The sequence below is a fragment of the Charadrius vociferus genome, unplaced genomic scaffold (genome assembly GCF_000708025.1).
Source record: "Charadrius vociferus isolate BGI_N301 unplaced genomic scaffold, ASM70802v2 scaffold430, whole genome shotgun sequence".
NCBI classification, from domain to species: domain Eukaryota; kingdom Metazoa; phylum Chordata; class Aves; order Charadriiformes; family Charadriidae; genus Charadrius; species Charadrius vociferus.
This window is the reverse complement of record NW_009646541.1, coordinates 1,206,157-1,227,864: the sequence shown is the minus strand read 5'-3', so window position 1 is coordinate 1,227,864 and position 21,708 is coordinate 1,206,157. Positions and strand designations below refer to the sequence as shown.

Below are 21,708 nucleotides of genomic sequence, written 5' to 3'. Positions count from 1 at the left end.
GACCGGCCGTGGGGTAAGGGTCCCAGCGCCCGCGGCCGGAGGGACGGTGTCAGGGCTGCGGTCGGTTTACCCAGCGGGGATGGGCAGACGGCGCCGCAGCCTCTGACCGGCGGGTTGGCATTACCTCCGCGTGCTTTCTTCACCTGCTAAGCTGCGTTTGGTATCGCCTATGCTTGCCTTTACTTCGGGATTACTCCGGAGGGGTTATCCCTCCGTCTCACCCCACTGAAAGCAAAAAGCAGTGACTGCATCGAGCAGCGGGCACCAGTGTTTGTCGGCTGGGCACCCCGACGGGGGCTTTTGCAGGGTTGGGGGGATCCCCCGCTCGCCCCTGGGGAAGCTGCTGTTGGACCGGCGCCGGCTGAGGCTGCAGGCGTACGCCGTGCCTTTGCTTAGGCACAGACCTGAGCCGTGGCTTCCCGCCACCTTGCTCCAGCCCAAACTCTTCTTGCCTGTCCCCGGCTGCCGTTTTCAAGCTGCCGAGGGAGCAAGATGCAGCCGCGGTACTCAGGCTCCTGCGGTCCCCGATGCAGGACAGGCATCTCCCATCAGCCTCCTCCCACAGCCCTCTCCTCCGCAAAGAGGAGCGGGGACCCGCACGCAGCACGGCCGGCTCGGGGGGCACGCGTAGGACACGCCGGCGGGACCGCACGCTCCTGGAGGGATTTTCAGCCCCTCCCCGAGGCACCGTGTTACCTTTGTAAACTACCCGGCACGGCATAGCTTTGGCGGGGAGCTGCGGAGAATTTGTCCTGGGGAGTGTTGGCAGTGAAAAAGCCGCTCTGTGTCATGGCAAAGATAAGCCCAGAGCCTTCTCAGTGTAAAACGAGCATCATTTTGTGCACAGGCACGGGGACAGCCTCCTGTCCCTGCCGGGGGTCTCCCCGCTGTGCCCAGCTGAGCTATAGGTACCAAAGCCAGGTCCAAGCAGAGGGGCACGGATTTGCAATTTGCGGTCATCCAGGGCAAACTGAACACCTGGCGTGGGGCAAACGGCTCCTCTGGTCCAGCAGCAGGGATGCAGGAGGGCTTTGGTACGAGAGGAGCATCATTCCAAAGCTTTCCTGTGGGACAGCATCATTCTTTGCACTGAAATGTCTTCTCTGTTTTCATCTTTCTCCAGTTTGCCAACTTGTGTTGCCATTTGAGGTCCGGTCTTTAATTCTATGTGGGTTTTTTTGTTTTTCAATTTACTTTCTCCTTAACAGCAAAAACAGATCAGTAATGCACTGATGGGGGTGGGGGGTTCTTTTGTGGCCACGAGCCCAAAATCCATATGGATGGATCCAGGGGCAGCCGGGCATCTATATGAAACGCCTCGTGTCTGACCGCGATGAGCTCCGGCTCACAGATGCCGTTCTGCAGGCAGCGGCTCCGCGGCCGTTCCCAGCAGGGCACCAGGACGTAATATGTCCTTTCAGAAAGCCACGGGCGCTTGCCCCGTGCATGCTCCCTCCCTTCCTCACCATCACAGCTCGCCTCTTTTTCAGCTTGCGGAAAAATACGGCCCCATCTTCACCCTCCACTTTGGGTTCCAGAAAGTTGTGGTCCTGACCGGGTACGAAGTTGTGCGGGACGCGCTTGTGAACTACACAGAGGAGTTTGTAGACAGACCATCCATCCCAATATTTGACCAAATTCAGAACGGAAACGGTACTAGAGAAATGAGCGGGGGCGGGCGGGAGGGACGACGCCGTCGCTTAGTGCCAGCCTAACTGTGCTCCCCCGGCACCCGGCTTTTAAACATCCCCTTGGACCCCTCCAAAGCCAAGCCGACAGAAAAGATTTGGCTTTCCTCGCTTGCACGCAATGCCTCCTGGCTTTTCGCTGCCATCATTTTTGCGAATGCACTTGTGGCTGATCCGTATCTTAAACGCTGGAGGGTGAGGAGTGGGATTTTTAAAGGCACCGAGGTAATTCTGGGGTTAATTTCTGTAAGACGCCAACGAGAGCGGCTCTCCACCACCACCACATTTACAAACCTTCCCCACGGTTCCCGGGGACTTTGGACTAACTGGTTTGGCTGTTCGGAGCTGTAGGGTTTTTCCCTTTCTCCCACGGCCGGGTGCCACAACTGTGGACATCATCGGTCCCCCGGGCCCTGCCTCCCCACAAAAGCTCTTGGGTGGACCATATCAAACAGGTTCATGCAGAAGCAATAGGCTGAGGCTGGAAATTTGCCCCCACAACCAACCCCATGTTTTTTCCAGGGCAACTGAGTATTTCAGAGGACTTTTTGCCTTGTTTGTCCACCCTCTGCTTCAGCTGAGGCTTCAGCTGTGAGCATCCAAAAGGCAGCTCTATATGCTGGTCACGGGCTGAAGTCGGGATTACAATTAGAAATGAAATTACCCAGCCATAATATCAATATAGGAATTTATCGCTACATAAGGAAAAGGAATCGATGGGGAGAAAAAGTATTTTTCAAAGCTAATTCACACGTAAAATATCCCCGTGGGAGACTGTCAGTATTGCACTGTAAGTCCTTTCACACTTACCTTCTCACCCCGAGTCTGAGCCACTTAGAGGTGTCCCAAAGCTGTAAATTCACAGGGGCTGTTAAGTAACACCGGTCACAAATTTTCCCATGAAACATTTTTTTCTTCAGAAAATGCGAATGTGTTGACTCTGAAGCTGTTTGCAGAAAAGAAACGATCCAGATGAAATCACCTGAATTAGAGAAAAGTTAAAAGTGAAGTTTAGAAATTTGCTTTGATATTTTTAGAGCAAGAAGATTTGCTTTCCAAATTAAAAACTGCACTGCTTTAAAATAGCCTTTATTCTAGAAAAAACCAAACACATTTAAAAACCTTGCAGCCGAGATGCGGATGTGAAGTGCTGGAATCCAGCTTTTCGACTGACACAATCTGAGATAGTCTTAGGATTACTGACAAAAGTTTTTCCTTCGCTGTTTCCACCACCCTGACAGGATGAAATGCCCATCCCTGCTCGGTGGTGTTAGTGGGCATCACGGCACGAGGGTCCACGACCAGGGTCGAGGACACACAGATAAAATATCCCACACAGATAAAATACCTTTATGGCTGGAATGGGATGAAGTGAGAAGCTTCAAAGACACAAGGTTGTTCCTTGAGGCCTCAGACTTGCAACCAAACAGGGTCAGAAAGTTGTGTGATTGACTTAGACTGATGTCTCTCCCCAGCTCTACAGCCAACCAGTACTGGTCTGAAAGCCAGACCTGCTTATCTCGCGCTCAGGAGAGGGCTGGGGCAGACTGGGTTGGGTGGGAGCTCGTTTCTTCCCAAACTAGAGGCTCAGTGAGACTGGGCGAATGGAGCTGAGAGGATACAGGGATGGGGCACACAGAAATGGGAGACCCTTAGTCCCCAAATCCATGGGAAACCGGGCAGCAGAAACACTTGTGGAGATCCCTCCTCCTCCAGTCCCCTGTTTTGTTTCGTGCGGTGGGGCTCCTCCGTGCATGAGCCCAGCGGCGATGCCTCACGGCCTCCCCAGGTTTGTTCTTCTCTATCGGGGAGCTGTGGAGAACAACCCGGAGGTTCACCGTATCCAGCATGCGCAACCTCGGCATGGGGAAAAAAATGATAGAAGGGAGAATTTTCGAGGAGCTTCACTTCCTTATCGAGATGATCAAATCCTTCAAAGGTGAGCTGGAGACCATCGCGGTGCTGTACAGCCCCATACGCGTCACTGCTGCTGCAACATCTCACTAACGTTTCCATCCTCCTCCCGTTGCAGGGGAACCTTTCGGCCTGACGTCCTTCAACTGTGCTCCAATCAACATCACCTTCATCATGCTGTTTGGGGACAGGTTTGACTATAAGGACCCAACATTTCTCACTCTCTTAAGACTCATAGATGAAGTTATGATCCTTCTGGGATCTCCGTATTTGAACGTAAGTAACCTGCCCCACAGATTAACGTTTTTTTTACACTGGCACATTACATTTGTGAGCCACACAAACCACAGGATTTAGTTCAGCAGTTTTCAAATGTTCAGAACCCACCATTACACCTAAAATGTGACAGTTCTCCTGTCATACCACCTTGGTCACCACAAGTGTGCAGCCAGATTCCCTTTCGCTGCTCTCCTTTGGAACCATCCTGCACATCTGTGCGGAGATAAAATGAGAACTGAACTATGGTTATTTTAGCTCTACAGATTATTTTTTTTTTTCATTTTCAACAAACTCGCACCATCCTTTAGGCTTTCTTTGCCTTTGCTGCATTTCCCAAAAAGGCCCATTCAGTGTTGATGTTCACGTGAGTGAGATTTCACAGATTGCATTAAAAACACTTCCTTGGAGAGTCCCAGGAAAACGCTGCTTCCCTTCAAACTTTCATACCCCGTCCTTAACATAACTGACGTTGGAAAAAACTAACCAATGTCATACTGATCTGAACTGGCTGGTGGCCTGGCACACTGGAGCCCCAACTCTGTCGAGAGGCTGACCTGGCTGTTACTGGGAGAGGATCTGTTCCCACAGAACAGCAAAAATGCTTAAAATTAGGCAGTATTACATAAGGGCTCAAAGGTTGCAAAGCCCTCTCTTGCGAAAATCTGCCCGGGAAGTCCCTGGGATGCTCAGATACTCCTACTGCCAGGCAAAACTCACCCGATATGTCATGCCTTAGGAAGAAGCTGTTGCAGCATGCTGATACTTCTGCAGACTTAATGCTTCTCTTTTTTAATTCCTCACTAGTATTTCAATTTCTACCCGTTCCTTGGGTTTCTTTTCAAAACCCACAAGATTATGCTTGGGAAAATAGAAGATGTGCGCGTCATTTTAAGGCAATACATCAAGGCAAGCAGGGAGGACATCAACGAGAACAGCGTGAGGAGCTACATCGATGCACTGATATTCAAGCAACAAGAGGTATTTGATCTCTTAGCTCTCTTGACTCTTCGCAATGTCTTCTCTGGATTTTCTAGCTAAAACAGTTGCTGAGTCTTGATTTGTCATGTCATGTAAGCCTATTGAAATCCATGCTGTTATTCTAGTGCTATTGAAATAAGACGCCAGTCTCTTACAGCTGGTGTAATCTACTGCAGGGACTTCTCTATCGAAATTAAGATATGAAAGCCACTGTCTCAGTCCACTGCTGAAATAGCAGCGTTAATAACGTGAGATCAGCTCCTTGTTCCTAGTAGAAATGGCATGAATTCACATAAAGGCTGGCTCTGCCTTTATTTTTACAACAACAAATCAATTAATCATCGATACTGTTGCTCCAAGATGAATGATACACTTAAAGCACTTGGATAATAAATCATCCGTACAAGTCCTAGCCCTGCCCTGCGTCATGATTTAGGAGAGACTCGGCAGTTTCACACATCAGTTGATTTCACTCAACACAAGGTATTTGGGATCTGAGGTTTTTCTTGTTTCTGGATCTGGGCCAACCTAAGCCTTCTACCCAGCTATGTGGAGGAAGGGTCAGCACAGTCCTAAAGCCCAGCAGAAATGGCCTGAAAGGTCATTTTGAACATTGTTGGGGATTCAATCTTGTCCTTGGGCAGGAGGAGTCCCTCAGAGCTAAGATTAGCTGAATTTCCTTCTGTATGGGGGAGAGACCGGGCTCTTTCCAAACCTGCGAGGCCGAGTCCGTGAACAGCGTTTGGCTCTGGGCCTCAGCCTGCATCTGGCTGGAGATGGATGCCGAACCAGACCTCCACTCCAAACCTTCCGTCTTTGGTGCTCCCATCTTTGGTGAATGCTGTGCACTCAAGATCAGGTCTATTTTAACACCCACTTCACAAACACAAGACGATTGTCAACAGTGTTGTAGCCATGCGGTATTTCCCAATCTTGCTGAATACTAACACTGATGGTTTTAAGACCTTTCTTACCACTTGTGTTTTTCAAGGAGAAAAACAAGAAAGACAGTCTCTTCCATGATGACAACTTAATAGCATCCATACTCGACCTGGTCATGGCGGGAACAGAGACCATAGCCACAACGCTGCAGTGGGCCATCCTGCTGATGATGAAATACCCAGAGATTCAAAGTGAGCTCCTTTCGCCTACGCTCCATCCATGGCATGGCAGATATGGGGAGGGGAGAAGCCGGGACGCAGATCCACAGAAGCTCTTTTGCCTTAAGAACCGAATCCCATCTCTCTATTATTACGAACTCCTGATGTAATTCGATGGTGGTCAAAGTCACAACCAAATAGTCCCTGTGCCTTGCTGGGAGAGAGCATGAGTGGAGAATGAAGTATGACGCTGGGGAAACAACCCATCATGTCTGAACTAGAAATAGAGCGGGGAAACCCCAGCTGGCATTTTAAGAATCCTCTTCCTCCAGACCCTGGAAAAATATGTTTTCCCCAAAACCAGGGGAACTGGCTTTCTTGCTGGAACCCAACTGTGTTTGTTCCTTCCAGAAAAGGTGCAGGAGGAGATTGGGAGAACTGTCAAAGCTGGAAGCTGGGCCACGTATGAGGATCGGACGTTCACCAATGCGGTGCTACACGAAGTGCAGAGGTTTATCACCCTCCTGCCCCACGTTCCCCGCTGCACTGCTGTTGACACCCACTTCAGGGGCTACTTCCTTCCCAAGGTAGGTAACTGCTCCAGCCCAGCAACACACCACCCTCCTCATTTTTGCCAGTGCCACTAGAGACTGGTTTCTTTAGAGGGAATTACAGGACAGAAGCCCAAAGCAGGTATCCAGAATCATCCCCAGAAGAGTTTCCATGTTGAGTCTATGAGACTGGCATTGTAGGACTATTGTTTCACAGTTGAGTCTGTTCAACCACGTTGAGTCCGGGGAGACTGGTGTTGTAGGACTCAGTTCAGTCCCTCTCAGGCTCAGGACTTCCTCACTCCACGAGTGACCCTGGTTTACCTCCTTGATGCCATCTGCACAGTGGAGTATCTGCCAGGGATTTTACGGGATGTGACCCTCTGCTTGAGGTTTCCACAGCACCCACGTGGTGTTTGGCTTCAATCCTTGGCACTGCTGGGGACATCTCACTGAATTCTCTCTCTGCTGCCTGATCAGATAAAACCCTCAGGGTCTCCACCTACCCCAGGTGGAGCAAGTCTCCTGGGACACTGAAGTCTGTGTCACAAAATTAACCAAAACAGAGCACTTTTACTATCTTTTGTGCCTTCATGTACTTTTCTCTCAGGGTATAATTGTAATCCCGTCGCTCACCTCAGTGCTGCTGGATAAGACGCAATGGGAGACACCACATCAGTTCAACCCAAACCACTTCCTTGATGCTGATGGGAATTTTGTAAAGAGAGAGGCTTTCCTGCCCTTCTCCACAGGTAACTAAAGGGCTGATCTGCACAGAGCTGAGGCTACGGCAGGACCATTTAATTACAATATACACTAACGTTTCAAACGCTGCCCCTTTGGGAGGAGGTGGCGTTTTTCTACCAGGCTGCTTTTAAAAGAGAAAAGTTTAAAGATGCATAGGATGGCTATGTGGGATAAAAGGCACACTGTGCCGGTGGGACTGGGACAGCTGCCTTTAGTGACATGGGCCCCTCTGCTCCGAAACGCTCTGGTGCATTTCAAGGTTTCACTCCTGCTTCCATTACGACATCTCAGATGCCAATGTGCCCATGGCAAATGTTCTAGTTTGATCTTTCCATCAAGTAAACACACTGCTTTCCTCTGCAGGGCGAAGGAACTGCATTGGAGAAAGCCTCGCCAAGATGGAGCTGTTTGTCTTCTTTGTAGGGTTGCTGCAGACGTTTACTTTTCAACCCCAGCCGGGAGTTTCAGAGTCTGACTTGGACCTCACCGTCCCTCAAACAACCTTCACATTAAGGCCTCAGCCCCAGGCAACCTGTGCTGTCCTGCGTGAATAACCCCAGCCTTGCCGAAGAGCAGCCCAACAAGTGGGGAAGCTGCTTAGACCCAACTTAGCTGTGCTAGGACTCACCACCCCCCACCCTACCACATCACCCTCTTTCACATTCCTGTCCCACTGTCTCCATCCACTCCCACTCCATTGCTCTCCACCACATCTGCCCCATAGGTTGATGACCCCTTCTTTGCTCCTGTGCTGGGAGGGGGGCATACGATCAATTAGAAACCATGATTGTGGTTGACAAACACACGCTTCTTATCAAGAGAGACTGGGTGTAGAGCCAACGGAGGGACCAAGGAGATGGTCTGGTGAAGGGGATTCAGCCCATGGGTAGTAGGTGTGACACCCAGGCTCCCCTGGCAAAGCAGTGACATTCATAACATTGCAGAACTCTGCCCGAAATCCTGAGGAAAGACGCACCACCGTTTGCTAACAGCCACAGAAATACACTGTGGGTCATACACTTGAACCATCTGTAGGTACCTCCTGAACTTTTCCAAGCTCTCTAGTTATCTGTAGCTTCTAGCAAAATCCCACCAGGCTGGGCAGCCAAGTCAAACACTGAGAGTGAAAAAACAGATCGATTCATGTGATTTGTGAACAAAGTTATTTCTGCCTTGGAACAGTGTCCTGAAAGCTGCCCCAGAGTCTGCAAACTCATTTAGATAAGCAAGCGCTGTCACCACCAAGTTCAACACTGCTTCACAGTCTGAATGAAAGAAGATCTAAATTTTGAAGTTTGCAGTCTAAACCACAAGGCCACGTGAGATTTGTACCAGCAACCGATCCTAAGAAGTTAATGACACAGACCCATTTCTAGTTTTATGGGTCTCTGTCTTTCCTGACCTTGTTAAATAGGAGCAAACACTGTTCCTCTCTTCAGACCTCCTGGGAAATGTCAAGAGCCAACCTCAGCAGTCAATGTGGTATTTGGGATGGTCTGGCCATTGGAACCAGACGTGCAATTTCCTTGCAAATGGTGTCTAATTTCACAGTCTTTGTATTGCACACACACACGTAAGGAGAATTGGGATCGGGGATTAGACAAGACCTGGTTTGGGTTGTTTTCCTTTCCTCTGTAGCTTTGCCTGGCTGTTTTCCCTGTCTTTAGCACTCCTATCTGCCAACATATTCCGCAATCTTATTCCAGTTGATGTATAGCTCAGGCAATTTTTCATCCATTTATCTGCCTGTGAATTGCCACTTCTCCATACGCATTTTCTTATCATGTGCTTTATCATATTGTTTGTTTCCCCCTTCATGGGAACCAAATAAAGTTTCAGTCCCATGTCTTCATTATACTTCATATGCCCGTTACCCAACTTGGCATAACACAGAAATGAAAATGCCACGAAAGGTTGATCCCGTGCCCAGAGTGGCAACAAATATTGGTTTACTTATATCTCATGGGTAAGAGGTTCTACATGCCCTTATCCCACCAAAAACCAGCTCAACAGGAGACCCTCCATATCGGCAGAGTGGTTACTCCAGGGCAGAGAGCTTTCCCTTCGTGCTCAGCTCTGGGCTACTAGTCGGTCCTGGGGATAGCCTTGGTTTTCGCTTTTAGGTCTTCGACTCTTGGTTGCAGAGGCTGAACGGAAGGTTCCCAGCACAGCTTCACCGCTGCTGGGGCTGTCCCTCAGCTTAGCGCCTTGGACCCTCAGCCTCTCGCCTCTTGCCCTCCCAAAGCATCATCTGCTGGCAGTGTCACTCTTGAGGAGCGGTGGCAGCAGGATGGGGTCTTCTTCAGGGCAGGCGGGGAGAGCCACGTGAGGCGACAGAGGAGCACGTCGCATATCAACTCAGCGAAGGAAGTCTTGGCCTTGCTGAAATAAAAAAAACCACTTTTGCCTTTGGCTTCAGAGAGGGCAGGGCTGTTCCTGGCCCAGCCCCCTCCAAAAGTAATATGAACTCAAAAGACACATACGGCAATAATCTGGTGCTCCGGGGGACAAAACTGGGCTGGGTTCAAATCTGCCCAAATTCACTGGTGGAACCTCAGCCCTGACCCCTTGCCATGGGCAATCTTGGCTTTGAAGGAGAGAGATGGGTCCCTTCCCACATGGCACGGCAGCCTGCGGAGCCTGCTCTCCTCGGACATCCCCTTCTGCGCTGGCACCCCCCGGCAGGCAGAGCGGCGCCTGCGGCAGTGCCGGTCGGGTAGAGAGATCCAGCGCTCTGCCCACCACCCCTGCCCCAACAACAGCCATGAGCTCCCAGGTGCAAACACCGAAGGAGAACAGGTTTCTCTGATTCCTTCGAAAAGTGCATCCTACTTGTGCCTGTGTTGGCAGAAGGATGGAAGCGATCGCCCCCTGGCACACTGAATTACACAGCTGAGTACGCCTCCGCGGAAGAAAGTGCCTGCCTGCCCTTTAGTTGTTCAGCCAAACCATGGCAGAACACTGCTTATGACTCAGCTACGTATTTATCTAGCAGAAAACACTAGAGGTGGAAATAACCATTTCCACATTCCTCAGTTGCCCTGGGGGTCTTCCCTCGAGCTGTGGAACATGTTTGTGCCTTGCAACACACCGCCCTGGATCGAAGGCAAACAGCTCGGGGCAGGACAGGCGGACGGGGTTTTAAAAGTAAGAAAGACCTGAACAAATCCCGCTCCGGCTGTGCCAACGTGTCCCATAGCCCGGCTTGCCACCCCTACCGCTGCCCGATGCTGGGACCAGCAGCTCCCGCGCTCAGAGGGGCAACGATCAGCAGCAAGGGCTGCAGCGGCTCTGCGGATGTGTAGGAGGAGGGCTGCCTCCTGCCCAAAGCCCCTCTGCCCGCTGCCCGGAGCAAGAAGCGCTGGGCAGAATGGCATTTCGATTTTCTTTTTGCCACGAGATGGCACCACGATCCCTCCAAGTCACAGCCCGGCCCTGCAGCGGGGCAAAGCCACAGCCCGGGGCTGGATGAGGAGGGCAGAGCTAAGCCTTGAGCCTTTATGGACCCCCACGTCCAACTGCGGTCACCTGCGAGCAAGGCTGGGAGCAAAGGCACGTGCACTGCCTTTTTACCACTAACCTGGAAGAATCAGGTAATATGCAGGGAACAGGAGGAGTCTTCTCCTCCCCATCCTGCAGACCAGGATCCCTCCCAGGGGTAAACCAGCTCATGAGGCAATGGCTCCAGCCACCTCCCATTGTCTGTCAGCTCCTTCACCAGCACTTCAGGCCAAGGAGGGAGCCGGCTGCTGTAAAAGAGTCCTGTAGCCTTCACTGACGAGGGGATGGGAGGAGGCTCCATCTCTAGTCCTCTCAGAGGAGGAGGAGAGATGGGAATGTCAGGAAAAGACAGCATCCTGACAAATCCCGCAGAAAGCTGGGAGACGTAAGGAAAGGGGAGATGGACAGGTTTTCTAACGCTTTGCCTGGATCTGCCCAGTTTCTGTGCTGCTTAAGGGAAGGGCACTTTAGAAGCCTCTTTGCAATGTTTGCATGTTTGCTGGTTCACACACGGTGCTCTGAAAAGAAGTCGTGTTTATGTATCTGAGCTACCTTTGTAAAAATGGGGGCGGGAGTGTCTTCACTTGTCTGGGGAGAGCTGTTAAGTCCCGCATCAATGCAGCCGTAGCAGAACCTGTACGCAGACAGGGCCAAAGACCCCCAGGGAACGATGCTAAGGTCCCTCAGAGCAAGGGGAACCTAAAAAGTCCAGCATTTGGCATCTGGGATTCAAAACCAGAAGTGTGGGAAGTGTTGGAAGAGCATCCATCAGACACAGAAAGCGCAGGTACCTGGGAATCATTTATCCCGTGTGCAGCAGGGAAAAGAGCAGGGATTAGAAGATGACACAACATTTGTATCTACTATTGCTCTCCAAGTGAAGAAATGACCCACTCTTGACAATCATCCTCTCCCAATAAGAATTACTTTCTTATGTTGTATATTTGATCTGTAAAGCAGTGGCTGTCCAGTCATTTCCAGTCATGTACCTGGCTGGAATTTTCCAGGTAACCTCACCCACCAGCCCTCCTCTGCTTCTTAGAAAAATATTTGTTCAGCGGGTATTTCAGCATGTAGCCAGTACTTGCAAGGCTTTGAGTAAGAAGCCACTTGTAGCTACTGCACAGGGATCTGATTTTTCCTTCGTGCATCTGCTAGGCTCTGCGCAAAACAATCCCGTCGATTTTTCTCAGTTCAGAGCCTTGGGCTCATTGGCGTGGCACAGCGCAGGCGCACTGCGGATGGGGTCTCATGGTGAATCCAACCTCTGCAGTCGTGTCCAGCTCTTTGACCCCCTGTGGAGGCTTAAAAGTAAATTTCTGGATCAAGCCTGTGAAGAAGATGAAGAGCTCCATCGTGGCAAGACTTTCTCCAATGCAGTTTCTCCGCCCTGCAATGCCAAAAGCATGGCTGTTGGTGGAGAGATTGGGTAAGTGGTGGCTCGACCTGACACCTCTTCCCTACTACTGGGTAGCAACAGTGTGAGGGACAGTATAGGCCTCAGAAATGGAAAACAGCGTGGCGTGATATTCATCAGCCACCACCGTTCATTTCCTTCAGGCATCTGAACGGGGCTGTTTCACTCTGAGCCTGCAAGGAATTGATCTGGGACACCCTAGAAACCCGCCTTCCCAAGGCAGAGGGAAGGTTGAACCCTTGCTTGAAGACGTCGAGTCTTCCGTAGGTCCCAGTGGTGTCTTTAAACACCAGGACCTGGTGTGGGCTGAGGGGCTGTTTGCAAGTCATCAAAGCCCAGAACCCCATAGTTCTAAACCATCCCCACCACTGGTGTCTGTGCCGTTCCCAACAGAAGCTCGGATCCTGTCCCTTGGCTAGGACCTTCCGAGGGGCACGGGGAACTCGGCGCCCCGTGCAGGGTCAAATGCTTCCGTTACCTGCGGAGAAGGGCAGGAACGCTTTCTTCTTTACGAAGTTCCCATCCGCATCAAGGAAATGGTTGGGGTTGAACTCGTCTGGCGTCTCCCACTGTGTTTTATCCAGCAGCACGGAGGTGAGCAGAGGAATCACCGTTGTTCCCTGCGGCACAACCGCACTCTGCTTTAGCATGTGTGGACATAGCAAACTTCTGGCCTTGCGCATTCAGCCGTGTAAGTGTTCCTCCCTTTGGACTGTGGCTGGAAGCAGATTTCTGCCCCTGAAGAACTAATTTCTGGGCTTGTACATGACCATATGACCCTTAGTTAGTGTGAATACCGAGTTCACAGGAATTACTGACTAATATGTGATTAAACAACAACGGTTGTTGGCAGTTCCTGAGTTATGAAGCAGAAGAGAGAGGTGGACCGGGCTTCCTTCCTGCCCAGCTGCTCTCTGCTTGCCTCAAGCAGGCAACGAGACAATGCCGTGGTACTCCAGAGGCAGAACTGCTCTACGGGGCATGAATAGCAATGGAGAGTGAAGAGAATAAGGAACAGACTCCACATTACGAGTTATGGGAAATGGGAAGTTGTGTGCGTAACCCTGAAGTCACACTGCCATCGGTCTGGGTGCGGAGGAGACGGGGGATTAGGGAACTGGCTCTTCCCCGCCAAAAGCCCTGTGCTTCAACCTCCCCCACTCCTTGTGACATTTTGCCCTGGGGGTCACTGGTGTGCCGCACCCCCCCGCTTCGTCTGGAGAAGAGCAGGTACCTTGGGGATGAAGTAGCCTTTAAAGTGGGTGTCAACAGAGGTGCACCGTGGAACGTGTGTCAGGAGGGGGACAAATCTCTGCACCTCGTGGATCACCGCGTTGGTAAATGGCATTTTTTTCCGGTCCTCAAAGGTAGGCAAGCAGTCAGGGCCAAGAACTTGCTCAATCTCTGCATGCACCTGTTCTGGAGGGCAAAAGAAAGGCATAAAGTGAGTTTTCCTCAGTGATAAAGCACCTTCAGATCCCAGCTTGTGATGACTGTTGAACTACCTCAGGCAGGAGGTCGCCCAGCCCCTGAGAGCAGAGAGAGAACAACCCCTCAGATCATAGAATCATAGAATTGTCCAGGTTGGAAGGGACCTTTAAGATCATCAAGTCCAACCATCAACCTGACACTGCCAAAACCACCACTAAACCAAGATCCTTTGGTCCTGAATGGCAGCATACAATGCTGGGACAGAGGTGGACAGGTTCCAGGTGCTCTGATCTTACAGGTGAGCAGCACTTAGGGGGTCACTGCACCCTACATAAGAAAAGCAAACCCATAAAGGTGTCTTACTTTGAATCTCGGGGTACTTCATCATCAGCAGGATGGTCCACTGCAAGGTCGTGGATGTTGTCTCGGTGCCAGCCATGAGCAGGTCGAGCGCAGAGGCCAATACATTTTCATCATTAAAAAGCATATTGTTTTTCTTTTGCTCCTTTAGGGAAATAAAAAGAAAAAGCCCAGTGCTGTTAGCATGGAAAGAGAGAAGTAGGACAGGTAACGCAGTCTTCAGAGCCACTACAGTGGGATGCACGTGAATTACAAGTGCCAAGATGCACCTCATTGACATACCATTACAGAAATACTTCAGTTTTCAGCAGAAATGTTTTTGCACTTGAGTTTTGTCCCCCAAAAATGAACTAATTGGACCAATTCATTGATTTTCCAACATCACGTGACATTTATCTGCTCTGGGCAGTGGTTATCTGATCGACTCAGGACTTCCATCCCCTGCCTGTGGGTCCTGAGAAGGTGGAACAATGACGAGAGGTGCAGGACCATGCCTTCCCAGGCAGCTGGAATTTGTCTAGATGTGTGCCAGGAGCTCCTAGGAGCTACAGGGAAACCACGAAGGCCCAGGACACCACCGGCACATCAACTCTGCTGTCCCTGCTTTGTGCTGCTGACGGGAACCTCGCCTGTTCCTGTCTGCAACACGGCATCGAGCCCAAGTACCCGTCCTGCCCACCACCCCTCTCAAGCACACCGATGCAAACACTGGGAGAAAAAGGGCAAAAATACGGACTGATCCTTCCTTGCTATACTCCCACGCGACCGTTCCCGTTGGCAAACCCTCTACGTGGGAGCTGGTGATGTGTTTGCGTGAACGCAATAGGAACTTCTGCATCTCTGCAACTGGGAATCCATCGCCTCTTCCCATGCCTGCGGGGAGGGATGCGTTGGGAAAACGACATTACCTCTCTCTCGCTCTCCAGCGAGGAAGGGACCGCAGCTAACACCCGAGGACAAGTTTTACACATTCATGCAATGTGGTCTACTTAATTATTTCTTGCTTTTCCTGCAGTATGCAGTATTTAACGTATTACAATAGGAGGACGTTTACCCCAAATTTAAATATTTTCATGTAGACTGCAGTAGAGTATGTTCATTAGACAAGCAACACAGAGTGTCTCTGTATAAGATACCGCACTAGGAACCATCGTGTTGTTAAAATACCTCTTGTTTGAATACCAATGCATCAATGTAGCTCTTCAGGTCGGTTTTGTTAATACGTTCTTTGCTTTCCTTGATGCACTTCTTTAAGATCACAGACACCTCTTCTACTCTTTTCAGGATCATCTTGTGAGGTTTGAGGAGAAATCCAAGGAATGGGTAGAAATTGAATAACTAAAAAGAAAAACGGGAAAAAAATCACAGAAAAAAAATTTCAATTCACCCATTACCTTCTAAAACTCAAGTATCATAATGGAGAAATCATTTACATGAGGAACCAAATGCCATGTGATTGGAATCTCTCTTTTTTGGTAGCTAAAAAAATTTAATGTATAAAAATGCCTCCTCTTATTAAAAGTTCTCTACAGAAATGAATGGAGCCTATCAGACTTGTCTAGACAGAGCCTATAAGCACAAATTTTAAAAAAAATACAATTAAGGGAAAGTGATCGTAAACTCATGAAACAATGAAATTACATTTTAAAAGAGGTAATAAAGCAAAAAGATAAAGCATTACGCAAAGAAAACTCCAAATGTTTAGCAAGCCAAAATACTTATGTTTTAAAGTTGTTAGATCATCATTTTTAACTTTCACATGAACTATAAATCACTTACACTGAGTCCTCAGCATCGTTAAATTTCACAGCACAATAATCAGTTGCATTTTATGTGCAGGGGGGTTACTTACACCATTTCTCAATGTTATAAATAAACTCGCTGCAGAGTAAGATTCACAAATCCCTTGCTCTTGCTAACCAGTTATAATTTTTGTTGTTTTCTGCGAAACTAAACCTGCTGTAGAGATGAAAATAAAAAGGATGCTGTACTATTATAAATGGTAACTATTGTAAATAGTTCTCATTCAGGAAATAAACCCATCAGCATTTTTTTTTTTTTTAACGGCTTTTTGGAATTACTTTCAATATTACCTTAAGTAACTAATACTCTATTCCTTGTGGTGGAGGATTAAGTTGAACAAGAGCTCTTGGCTCAGGTGAGAGCCTCTTAGTTGGAATACTCTTTTCATGCGGCTCCGTTGAGTGGGTATCGATTTAATGCCACGACAGGCGGTATGAGAGGTCCGTATATAACGTCTGCAGCTCTGTACTTTGTACCACTACTCTGTAACTTCACTAGTTGCTGAAATTGTAGCAAGAGACCAAAACCAAGTAACCCTAAAATACACACGAAATTGTCCCTAAGACAAGAGGTTACTTTTGGGATGTTCACACAGCATTCAGCAGAAAACAACTGGAATGAGCCTGGCAATTTTTCTTTGTACATGGACAAATAAGGTCATTATTTCACTAGTTCTATCACCGGTGTGTTTTTAAATCAAGACACTTGGGCCATGCCCTCCAAGAGGCACCTGATCCCCTCCTGTCTCTTCCAGCTGAGCCTTCTTTGGATCAAAAATACAAGGGAGCAGGAGATGCTGGCATTCTGTGTTTTATTCTGGGTACTGTGGGACAAATACTGACAAAACCACAAAAAAAATATCAAAAAACAGGTAAGCAGAGTCCTTCAGAACCCTCTGTCAAAAGTGCTACAGACATTTTTAAGACACACTCCAGGAACATTTTCCTGCAGTTACTGTGAAACACCAAAGACAGAGGGTTGCCCAGATCCCAGTCCTACATTTGGGTCTGTTTCCTCACGGGAGACTACAATTCGCCCTAAACTGTAAAGCTCACAAAATAATGTAACCAAAAATACTAACACAAAGGGCAGAGTCTATAGCGCTTTTGTGGATTTCCACTGGTGTTCCTGGACACTGCCCGCCCCACGTCCCGCCACGCTGGCAGTCTCAGGTATTGCCGCTGCTGGCTGTAGAATAATGAAGCACATCCCTTCCGCTGGGGAGGTGACATCAGCCTCTCAGCCCAGTGCCACCACGTGATGTTGGACCTCCTTCGCAAGAGAATTTCATGAAGGAAGAAAAACCCCAAATAAAGAATCTTGTCCCTGCCCATGGCAGGGGGATTGGAATAGAGGATCTTTAAAGGTCCCTTCCAACCCAAACCACTCTATGATTCTTATGTTTCAGTACCCTGAAGATTCTGCAGAGCCATTCAGCACTAGTAAGTCAGCTTGACCTACCAACTCTGATGAGATACTGAAGCACTTCGGCACAGAGTGTAACTTACATGCAAGAATGGAGAGCCAAGAAGGTGCATAACTTCATCTATGAGTCTTAACAGAGTGAGATATGTTGGGTCTTCATAATCAAACCTTTTCCCAAAGAGAATAGCAAAGGTGATGTTGGTGGGGGCCATATTCAAAAATCGTAATCGGAAAGGCCCACCTAGAAATGAACGAAATCATAACCGTATTGGTCATTTCTGGAGCAACCCAGAGGTCTTCACAGAGGCATCATAAAGTAGCATAAGACAGTCAATGCCATCTCCAGCTCACCTTTGAAGGATTTGATCGACTCAGTGAGAAAGCGAAGCTCCTCCAGCATCATTTCTTCGCCAAGATGCTTCCCCATGCCGAGATCCCGCATGGTGGCTATGGTGAACCGCCGTGTCGTCTTCCAGAGCTCTTGAGAAGAAAAGAACACACCTACGGAGGGATTTCATGCCCTGTTGGCTGAGGCGGTATGGGATTTTCTCAGAAACACCGAAAGCACAGCTGCGGAGCACAGGTATTTTTCAAGCTGGTGGAGCCTGCTCGGGAGCGGACTCGGGGCTCTGTGGGGGGCTGGCTTGGGAAAACACCACCCCAGGTAGGTTCAGGAGGGCTGGAGGCAACATTTTAAACCGTCGGGTGCTGTTCACACCAAAGCTCTGGGTTTGCCTTGTTACTAGCTTTGTCTCTTTGCAGCCATACGCAGTAAAAAGCTCTATGTGTGGTATTTGTCTCAGGCTGACGTGTTTTTCCTTAGAAAAATGACCCAGCTGTTTCAGAGAGCAAGGCCAGGAGCAGATGACACCGCTCCGTCCCTGTCATGAACAGGGCAAACGATTCCACTGAACAACTTGCGTTTTAGAGGATGAACTGTACACTGTGCAGGGCTCAAGGAGGGGGGGGCAGGGAGCACCTTTGCTTACAGCTGGGGAATACCGCCCCATCTGCCAAAAAAACACTCAGCCAAGAAGGCACGGAGGTGTTTGGGTACGATTCAGAAGCCCTCCCTTCCCCGGAGGGCTGAACATCGTCTACATCTTCACACGGTGGTTGGGAAAGTAGTGCGTTGTGCCCTTCCTCACATGGGGCCTCACTCTTAAAAACAAGATTAAAAAAAAAAGAAAACCCACACGCTGTATGCATTATATACATATTAGGTCATCAAATCTTTTCCTTTCAGCCCGGGATTATTCCCTTCATTGTTTTTCAATGTCTAGTCTTGGGCAATGTATTACTTTTTAACATGCAATTCAGAAACACGCCAAAAATCTGTTTACAGAAGTAATTGTTTGAGGTACAAATAGCCCGTGCAATTGCACTCTTGCCAGTTCTTGCAGTCTTTATCATGAGTCATGCATGATCCACACTTTGTCTGAACTCCCAGTAACTGTAGAAAAGAGATTGCGTAAGGACCTCAGCCTTCACGTTGTGAAAAATAATTTCCTTCCCTCCGCGCTGAAAAAAAACCCACCCTTGAAATGTGACCCAAGTGCCACTAAAAGCAAAAAACTGATAAGGCAAATAAGAAGAACCCCAGAAGTATTTTTCTTAAGAAAACAAACAACTGCCCTGAGCCCCCCACAAAATGTAGCCCTCGATGATAAGAACACAGATCATGACTCTTAAATATTGTCGCAATTGGAAAAACACATTTGAGAAAGAGCGTAGCAAACGCGTCCTTATCTCTTCCACCTGCCAGTACCGTTTCCATGTTGGATGTGATAGAATATGGGTATAGCCGGTCTGTCCTCAAACACATCCGCCGTGTTCAGAAGGGCATCCTTTACTGCCTCGTAGCCAGTCAACACCACCACTCTCTGGAACCCCAAATGGACGGTGAACACGGGGCCATATTTCTCTGAAATCTGGAAGGAGAGAAAAATCAGAGCATGGAAGTCATCACTGGCAGCGGCACATCCTGCTGGGGCGGCAGAAGAGTTCCTTCCCTCCTCCTCCTGTGGCCAGAGGGCTGGAGGGATGCCAGAGGCAAAGCCCTGGGACACTTAAACGGAAGAGGAATGAAAGCAAATAAACACTGGTGTGTTCAACCCAACAGCTTCCATAAAACTACTGTTTTTCTGAGCTGGTTGGACTCAGGCTGGCCCAGGGGGTTAAAGAGGCAGAAGGTAACAAGACATTTTGGACACCACCAGCAGCATAAAAGCATCACCAAGATCTGCCAGACAGCTCTGGAGCAACTGCTGATGGGGCAGGCAGTAACGCTACCGTCCACCACAAGAGGATGGAAGAGCAGAGGTGTCCTCATTTATTATAAAAAGTTAAATAAAAGCTTTGTTGTAATTAATGCAAAGAGGTATATAACGTGATTCACCCAGGATGGATGGATGAAGGCAGAAGAAATGATTGCTCTTTCAGCTCGCCTTAGAAAATTACCACAATACCACACTCCACTTTTTTTATTCCTGCTACACCGTAGCTTTCAAGCCACCGCACAGGAGGACTTTCTAGTGAGATCTGAGATCCCGGGCAGCAGGAGTTCTCTGGAGGCTCACAAACATGGTCCTGCCAGGCCTTAACGAGGAATTACGACCTGACCGACAGCAAGGGAGTTGAAACTGCATAAAGCTACCGTGAGATCAACCCCGGTGTCCCATCAAAGGAGACCCGTTCTGCCAATGTAAACCAGAGGAGGCTCCAAAGCTTAGCAACCCCTCCTGCTGGACCAAATAACGGCATCATCTGCTGTACAACTTCCACGGGGAAATCCTTTAGGGATTGCCCTTTTGGGGAGGAATTTTGACTCCAGGTCATTTCTTTGCTAACAAAGACAAAGTCTGCTCTGCCCTGACTTCAAAGAGCAGAGGACGTCGAGAGGGTCCTCCAGGCTGCAACCACAGACCCCTTTCCCAGTTGGGTCCAGCTGTAGACCCCTTTCCCAGTTGGCTTCTTGATGCTATAGTTCCATGGGGCAAAGAAAGCACTGGTGTGGTCGATCTATCCAACACCTTCCCCTGAGTCTGGTCTTCACCAAGATGCTATCACCTCGCTCCTGCATCCTCAGGTCACCTCCTTTCCAGCCTCTGCTTTGCTTATTCTTCCCAGCACCACCCCAAAACCCCTTCTCCCCTCCTCTGCAGAAGGATTTCTGGTCTTGGATAGAAACAAGGACCACAGTCCAAACCATCTCCCACCTCCCAAGCCCTGGGTGTCGAGCCCGCTGTGACCTGGCTGGCGTAAAATGAAGATGTGTCTTCACAGGCATCTTGGAGGCCCCTCGCATGGCACGGTGACGGGACCGAGAGAGGGAAAGCCAACTCCTCTTCCCTGCATAGCGCTAAGCAGGTCAGAGGGCTGCTGGCAACCTGACGTTAAAAGGTGGAAGGCGCACCCCATGTCCTGACATGGCAGATGTCCACTGAGCCACATTTTGGCTCTGAGAGACTAAATACGTTGAAATTTCACCCCCCTTTTTTTTTTTCCTGGAAGACAGATGCCAGACAACTGTGCTTCCTACCGAGAACCTTGTCTTGCATAAGTCCAAGTCATTCACTGTTTCAAATGACTTCTACATCTCTTCTTCGGGCTGCGCTGTATTTATTTCCATTCTCATGAAAAACTGGCAACGCAAATAAGAAATACAAGCTATTTTGGCAACGACAATTAAGCATCCATCATTCAATTTGGCTACGTGGACACTCAAATATTTTAAAGTATTTCACAACACAAAGAAGATGCCAGAATTTAGGTCCATCAGTCTGATCTGATGCAGATACTCATAGTTTTCAGTGTGTGAGTCGTTCCCATGTAAGCACTGCTTGTGTTTATCATCGCTCCCTGCAGAGCCCTTGGTCATTCCAAAACCTTTAAAACATCACAGTTTTTTAAAAACGCATTTAGCACCAAAAAGCATCTCAGAACTACCACCAGAGGAGGATTTTCAATGGGTACATGCTGATGTTCAACACCCGAGAAACAAAGGACGTTTGTTCTTACCTTCATTAGTGACTTGTCTTGTCTTCTGATGTCCAGCAGATGCAGGTTGCCAATGACGGGAAGAGGAAATGGACCGGGGGGCAAATTTAAAGCTGATTGCTTCAAAACTTTTAAAACATAGAGTGCAGCTGATAAAAGCAACGCGCACACCCCACAGATGAGGAGGGGGGTGAAGGCAGCCATGTTTTGGTGGCGCTCGCCTTTCTGGAAAGCCACCGAGACACCTTTATGAGAATGCTCGCATTATCGCATTATATTTATCCAGACTAAGTGATGTCAGGGGTTTTGCTGCACTTTGCACAATCTTCCCCTCCACCCCCAGCTCTTGACAAAAACTGGAATTTATGTCTGCAAAAGGCAAAGTCCAAACGGGACCGGTGGAGGTGCAGCCTCGCGGGCTCCCCGCCGAGCGCAGCGGGGCAGGTTTGCTTCATTTCCAACGCCGAGCTCAGATCCTTCTGCCTGCAATGATTTCACAGCACGTGGCCAGGGAT

The 21,708-nt window shown here is 49.1% G+C and overlaps 2 protein-coding genes across 2 annotated transcripts in view; one reads left to right on the top strand and one right to left on the bottom strand.

The window, feature by feature from the left end:
* Nucleotides 1-7,811, top strand: part of LOC104287118 (cytochrome P450 2W1-like) — an 8,881-nt gene extending 1,070 nt beyond the window's left edge. Inside the window, exons 3-10 of the mRNA XM_009885786.1 lie at nucleotides 1,491-1,653; nucleotides 3,478-3,627; nucleotides 3,721-3,878; nucleotides 4,686-4,859; nucleotides 5,851-5,992; nucleotides 6,371-6,546; nucleotides 7,121-7,262; nucleotides 7,621-7,811. Coding sequence (XP_009884088.1) covers nucleotides 1,491-1,653; nucleotides 3,478-3,627; nucleotides 3,721-3,878; nucleotides 4,686-4,859; nucleotides 5,851-5,992; nucleotides 6,371-6,546; nucleotides 7,121-7,262; nucleotides 7,621-7,811 — 1,296 coding nt within the window. The remainder of the gene's footprint in view (nucleotides 1-1,490; nucleotides 1,654-3,477; nucleotides 3,628-3,720; nucleotides 3,879-4,685; nucleotides 4,860-5,850; nucleotides 5,993-6,370; nucleotides 6,547-7,120; nucleotides 7,263-7,620) is intronic.
* A 4,155-nt stretch (nucleotides 7,812-11,966) lies between these two features.
* On the bottom strand, nucleotides 11,967-21,397 carry LOC104287420 (cytochrome P450 2W1-like). Its single transcript, XM_009886130.1, has 9 exons — nucleotides 21,215-21,397; nucleotides 18,963-19,125; nucleotides 17,546-17,695; nucleotides 17,278-17,435; nucleotides 15,134-15,304; nucleotides 13,970-14,111; nucleotides 13,410-13,594; nucleotides 12,654-12,795; nucleotides 11,967-12,148 (listed from the first exon to the last, which is right to left on the bottom strand). Exons 1-9 carry the CDS (start codon nucleotides 21,395-21,397, stop codon nucleotides 11,967-11,969), a joined length of 1,476 nt encoding a protein of 491 aa, XP_009884432.1.
* Nucleotides 21,398-21,708: the final 311 nt, after the last annotated feature.

Coding starts and splice junctions, on each gene's coding strand:
- LOC104287420 (XM_009886130.1), bottom strand. CDS start 21,397: ATGGCTGCCTTCACCCCCCTCCTCATCTGTGGGGTGTGCGCGTTGCTT. Junction 17,436..17,545: donor GTCGATCAAATCCTTCAAAG/GTGAGCTGGAGA, acceptor GTTCATTTCTAG/GTGGGCCTTTCCGATTACGA. Junction 14,112..15,133: donor CATTGGTATTCAAACAAGAG/GTATTTTAACAA, acceptor ATTTCCCTAAAG/GAGCAAAAGAAAAACAATAT.